We start from the raw sequence: 5,382 nt of genomic DNA, 5'->3' as shown, positions 1-5,382 counted from the left end.
GGACGTCGACGCGACGGGCCGCGAGCTCTGGCTCCTCGAGCCCGCGCCGCCGCGGTCCCGGGCGACGCGCTCGAGGACGAGGTCGCACGACGCGCCGTCGGGCGCCGGCAGGAGCCGCGCGGCGCCGCCGGGGCCCCGCGCGAGGTACTGCGCCGACGACACGTGGCGCACGCGCACGCGCGCGGCGCCGCGCGCCGCGGGCGCGCCGGCGCGCGGCGGCGCGGCCTCGAGGAGCCAGAGCTCGCGGCCCGTCGCGTCGACGTCCTTGTCCGCGCCCGTGCGGCGGAGCTGGGGCCGGAGGTCCCGCGGCGCGCGCGCGCCGTCGAAGAAGATGCGCCGCGCCTCGCGGCAGAGCGCGTCGCGCGTATCCGCGGACAGGAAACTTCTGCCGCTCCTCGTGGAAGAATGCGCGGGGCCCCGCGAGCGCGAGCGGCCCGACGGCGAGCGCCGGCGCGGCCGCGAGGCGGCACCGCCGCCGCCGCGCGCCGCGCCGGTCCGCGGGCCAGAGCGCCGCGTCGTCGCCGGCGCCCGGCCCGAGCACGGCCCCCGACGCGGACGTGAGCGCGACCTCGTCGCCGTGGAGCACGGACGAGCCCTCGTGCTGGCTCCGGAACGCCGGCGCGAGCTCGAAGACGCAGCGCGGGTGGCCCGCGCGCCGCGCGCCGTCGTCGAGGCCGAGGCGCCCCGCGGCCGCGGCGTCGCCGCCGCGCGGGCCGGCGCCGTCGTCGCCCGCGCCGCGCTCCTCGAGCCAGCAGCCCGTCGCGACGTGCCGCAGCTGCACGGCGTCGCCGTAGCGCAGCGGCGCGCGGTCGCGGCCCGCGGCGACGGCGTCGACGCGCCGCTCGTTGGCCGCGTGCTCCTCGCGGGCCCGCGCGCGCGCGAGGCGCCGCTCCTCGTCGCCGCGGGCCTCGCGGCGCCGCGTCGACCGGCTCCGCGCGCGCGCCTCGGCCTGCGCCGCGAAGCGGCCCGCGGGGTAGACCGCGAAGCGGCCGTCGAGCTCGAAGTCGCCGGCGTCGCCGCCGGCGTTCAGGGTGACGCCGAGCTTGAGCACGTCGGCGTGGACGCGGCAGGTCGCCTCGCCGCGGCTGATCTCAAGGTAGACCTGGTCGCCACAGCGCAGCGGCTGCTGCTGCGCGCCGGCGCCGGCCATCGGCGCGCGGCGGCCTCGCGGCGAGCGCGGCGGCCTCGCGATGAGCGCGGCGGCCTCGCGGTGAGCGCGGCGGCCGCGCGGTGAGCGCGGCGGCCACGCGGTGAGCGCGGCGGCCTCGCGCGCGCCTGGCCGGCAGCGGAGCCGCCGCGCGCGCGGTGTTACGGGCGGCAAAGCCGCGGGAAGGGCAGCATTGCGCAAGAGCGTTTTACTATTGTATAGGGATCCCTAGGGGAAATATTGGCGGCGTTGAAGCATTTATGCGCCGCGCGGTTGGCTGGAGCATCCAAATCGACGGGGCTGCGCAGCCGCCGCCGGCGACCTCCGCGCGCCGCCCGCCGCGCCCGCCGCGACCTTGGCATGGACGACGAGGAGGTCTTCGCCTGCGACGCGGGCAGCGACGACGCCGCCTTCGACGAGGCCGTCGGCGTCCTCGAGGAGATCCTCGTCGGCGACGACCTCTCGCGGGCGCAGACGGCCTTCTGCCGGGCCCACGCCCACGTCTTCGAGGAGGGCGACGAGAACAAGCACGAGTACCTCGGCCTCTTCCAGGACTACGCGGCGCTCATGGAGGCCGAGGTCGAGGCGCGGCTCCAGGCGAGCCTCGCGGGCTTCGACCTCCAACACTTCATGGCGCAGCTCGCGGAGCGACGAGAGGAGATCACGGGCGACGTCTTCGACCTGCTCCTGGGCCTCAGCGACTTCGCCGAGTTCAAGGAGATGATGCTCGCGTACAAGCGCGGCGAGTGCCTCGGCGCGCGCCTCGACATCAACTTCGACGGCGACGCGGCGGAGCGCAAGTGCCACAAGTAGGCGCCGCGCGTCGGCGGGGCGAACGTAAGGCCCCCATCTCGGCGACGCCGGGGCCGACGGGCGGCGACACACCACGGCGCCAGGGCGGTCGACGCGCGCGAGTCACCAGTCGAACTTCTCGACCTTGAGCTTGATGCCCGTCTTCGCGGACACGCGCGTGAGGGCGTCGACGACGGGCTGGGCGCCGCCGCAGTAGAGGATGAGCCAGGTGCGGAGGCGCTCCGGGTCGACGAGGTCCTCGAGCGCGCCCGACGACGGGAGGAACGCGCCGCGCTCCGACGACGGCGAGAACGCGTCGAGCGGCGTCGGCGCGGCGAGCCAGTGCGCGCTGGACCGGCGCCGCGAGGGCGCGCGCGCGAGCTCGACGCAGCCGCCGTCGCCGCGCGCGAGCGGGTTCCGCGTCGGCGGGGCCTCGACGTCGCCGTCGCCGTCGGGGCCGGCGTCCGCGGGCGTCGCGAAGGGCACGAGCGTGTCGCGGCCGACGAGCGTGTCGCGGCAGACGAGCGTGCCGCACTCGTCGAGGTCGACGGTGAAGGCGTTCAGGCGCGCCGCCGCGGCCTCGGCCGCGGCGCGGAGCGCGGCGCGCGTCGGGCACGCGCCTAAGAAGTCTGCCGCGCGTTCGGCGAGGTCCGGCGCGAGCGTCCGGAACAGCTCGTCGAGGCCGGCCGCGTCGAGCGCGTCGCCGTCGCCGGGCTCGGGCGCGACCGCGGGGCACGTCGCGTAGAGCGCGCGCTCGAGCTCGGCGCCCGGCGGCTCCGGCGCCGCGCGCGGCGGCGCCGGCGCGCGCCACCGCGCGGACCGCGCCTTGGTCACCTCGGCCTCCTCGAGCATGGCCTCCGGGAGGCCCAGCCCGAGCTCGATGCCGCCCACGACCTCGCCGATGGCCTCCGCGAGGCGCGGCCGCGCACAGAAGACGAGCACGGTCCGCGGCAGCGCGCCGCGGAGCGGAGCGCGAGCTTGCGCTCCCGGCCCGTGTAGTAGACGAGCGTCCAGCCGTTGGCCGGGAAGCGCGTCGCCTCGAGGTGGAACTCGACGAGCGACGGGTCGCGGCAGATCCAGATGAGGTTCACGCGCCGGCTCTCGTCCTGCGACGCGAGCACGGACAGCGCGGGCGTGATGCCGATGCCGGAGGCGACGGTGATGATGTTGTCGGCCTTGAACGACGACGCGTAGGGCGAGTGGCGCGGGCCCGCGACCCAGACGGGCCGCGTCGTCGGCCGGAGCGACACGGCGTCGTGGAGCGCGCGCGTCCAGTCGCCGCCGACGGCCATGCACACGGACGAGTGGTCCGGCAGCGTCGGGTGCTGGAAGACGGAGAAGGCGTGCCACTCCGCCTTGGCGAGCCAGGGCACGCAGACGAGGACGTAGCCGCTCTTCCAGCCCCCGGCGTAGAAGCCCGGCGGGTTCTCGAAGTCGAGCTGCACGGCCCTGGCGAGGCGCGTGAACCTGGACGTGCGCACGAGGTACGTGCGGAAGAGGAGGCCGTAGAGCCAGTCGCCCGCGTAGACGGCGAGCGGGATCCCGACGCAGGGCAGCGACACGGACTTGGGCGCGTGGAGCGCCGCGAGGAGGCCCCAGAGCACCGCGAGGTAGTGGAGCGCCTTCCGCAGCTCCCAGCGGAGCGCCGCGCGGCACGCGGCGCTCCGCATGGGCACGACGATCAGCGGCGTGAGCAGCGCGGCGACCGCGCCCGTGCGGCCCGTCTGCGACGCCCAGAGCAGCCGGGCGTTGCCCTGGCGGGCCCAGCGCGCCGCGTGGCCCGCGCCGTGCGCGACGAACGCCGCGCCGGCGACGACGCCCGCGGACGTGTGGAGCTCGTGGAGCCGGTGGAAGGGCACGTAGACGCCGACGACGGACCGCGACAGCGCGCAGACGAGGTTGTTCGCCTTGCCGAGGAAGAGGAGCACGAGGAGCGGGTAGCACAGGTACGCGAGCGTCCGCGTCGCGCCGAGGAGGCCGAGCGCGACCCAGTCCTCGGCGCAGACCGTGACGCGCGGGCAGATGTAGGGCTCGCCGCCGTTCCAGTGGAGGAGGCCCACGGGCGCCGGCGAGAAGGTCCGCACCCAGAGGTAGAGCGTGACGGCGATCGAGACGGCGGGCACGGCGCGCGTGATGAGGCGCGACGTCGAGCGCGGTTTTTACTTGGACTTGGGCGCGCGGGCCCTTATGAAGAGGCGGGACATGGCCGGCGGCGTCCCCGGCTTCCGGCGGCAGCCCCCGAAGGTGTGGCCGCGATTCGACGCGGAGGCTTCCAGCAGCAGCCCCCGAAGGTGTGGCCGCGATTCGACGAGCCGAAACTCTAAGTTGAAGGGAGAGCATTACAAGTTGATTTTGTCGGTTGGTCTTGCTCCAGAGGTGATGGTTGAGCCACTCGCGCATGGTAACACGAGCTCTCCGCCGTTCGAATACATGAGCCGGCCGCACGGCGTCGGCGCGCGCCTCGCGCTGCAGCGGTCGTCGAAGGGGCGGTTCGCGCCGCCGTCGGAGACGGCGGCGTCGGCGTCCGGCGCCTGGAGCCGGGCGAAGGTGCTCGCGCGGCAGCGGGCGGCGGCGGCGGTGAGCGCCCGGGACGAGAACGTGGACAACGACACGGACGGGCGGGCGAGCGCCGCGGAGGAGCTGCGGAGCGAGCGGTCCGCGAAGCTGCGGCTCGCGGAGGCGCGCGCGGCGCAGCTCAACGCGCGGCTGGGCGACGGCGCCGGCGCGCGGCCGAGCCGCTTCGCGCTCGCGGCCGCTCGCGGCGCGCGGTCCGGCGGCGTGCCCGACCTCGTCTTCCTGGACCGGGCGCGGCCCGCCGCGAGGCCCGCGGCCGCGAAGCCCGCGCCGGCCGAGCGGCCCGCGCCGGCCGAGCGGCCCGCGGCCGAGCGGCCCGCGCCGGCCGAGCAGCCCGCGCCGGCCGAGAAGCCCGACGCGGCCGAGAAGCCCGACGCGGCCGAGAAGCCCGCCGCGGCCGAGAAGCCCGCCGCGGCCGAGAAGCCCGACGCGGCCGAGAAGCCCGACACAGCCAAGAAGCCCGCCGCGGCGCCCCGGAGCGCGTCCGCGCGCGCCGCCGCGCGCAGGGGACCCCGGCGCGGCCGCGCGGCTCGCGGACCTCGAGGAGGTCGAGCGCCGGATGCTCGCCGCGCTCGACGCGGCGGCCGTCGCGGCGTCGGACCGCATGGAGGAGAGCGCGCGCGAGCGCGCGCGCACGGCCGCGGCGGAGGAGGCGGCGGCCGCGCGGCTCGAGGACCTCGAGAGCGCGCGCGCGGAGGTCCGGGACCTCCGCCGCGCCGTGGCCGCCGGCGCGGCGGCGCGCGACGACGCAGCCGTCGGCCGCGCGGCCGCGGCCCGGGAGGCGGCCGACGCCCTGGCCATCGCCGCCGCCGCGCGCGACGCGGCCGACGCCGCGCGCCGCGCGGCCGAGGCGCGCCTCGGCGAGGTCG

At 77.3% G+C, this 5,382-nt stretch overlaps 2 protein-coding genes across 2 annotated transcripts in view; one reads left to right on the top strand and one right to left on the bottom strand.

Annotated features, from left to right (window-relative positions):
• Window positions 1-1,150, bottom strand: part of AURANDRAFT_72645 (hypothetical protein) — a gene marked incomplete at both ends in the record, with an annotated part of 20,751 nt that extends 19,601 nt beyond the window's left edge. The window contains 2 exons of the mRNA XM_009043151.1: window positions 16-342; window positions 377-1,150. Of these exons, the coding sequence (XP_009041399.1) occupies window positions 16-342; window positions 377-1,150 (1,101 nt within the window). The remainder of the gene's footprint in view (window positions 1-15; window positions 343-376) is intronic.
• Window positions 1,151-1,507: 357 nt separating this feature from the next.
• AURANDRAFT_33456 (hypothetical protein) lies at window positions 1,508-1,960 on the top strand (the record flags this gene model as incomplete). The annotated part of the gene is made up of 1 exon (XM_009043205.1): window positions 1,508-1,960. One exon carries the CDS (start codon window positions 1,508-1,510, stop codon window positions 1,958-1,960), a length of 453 nt encoding a protein of 150 aa, XP_009041453.1.
• Between the last annotated feature and the right edge of the window lie 3,422 nt (window positions 1,961-5,382).

Source organism: Aureococcus anophagefferens (genome assembly GCF_000186865.1).
Source record: "Aureococcus anophagefferens unplaced genomic scaffold AURANscaffold_45, whole genome shotgun sequence".
In the NCBI taxonomy this organism is placed as follows: domain Eukaryota; class Pelagophyceae; order Pelagomonadales; family Pelagomonadaceae; genus Aureococcus; species Aureococcus anophagefferens.
Note: the sequence above shows the minus strand (reverse complement) of the source record. Positions and strands in the feature narration are given on the sequence as shown.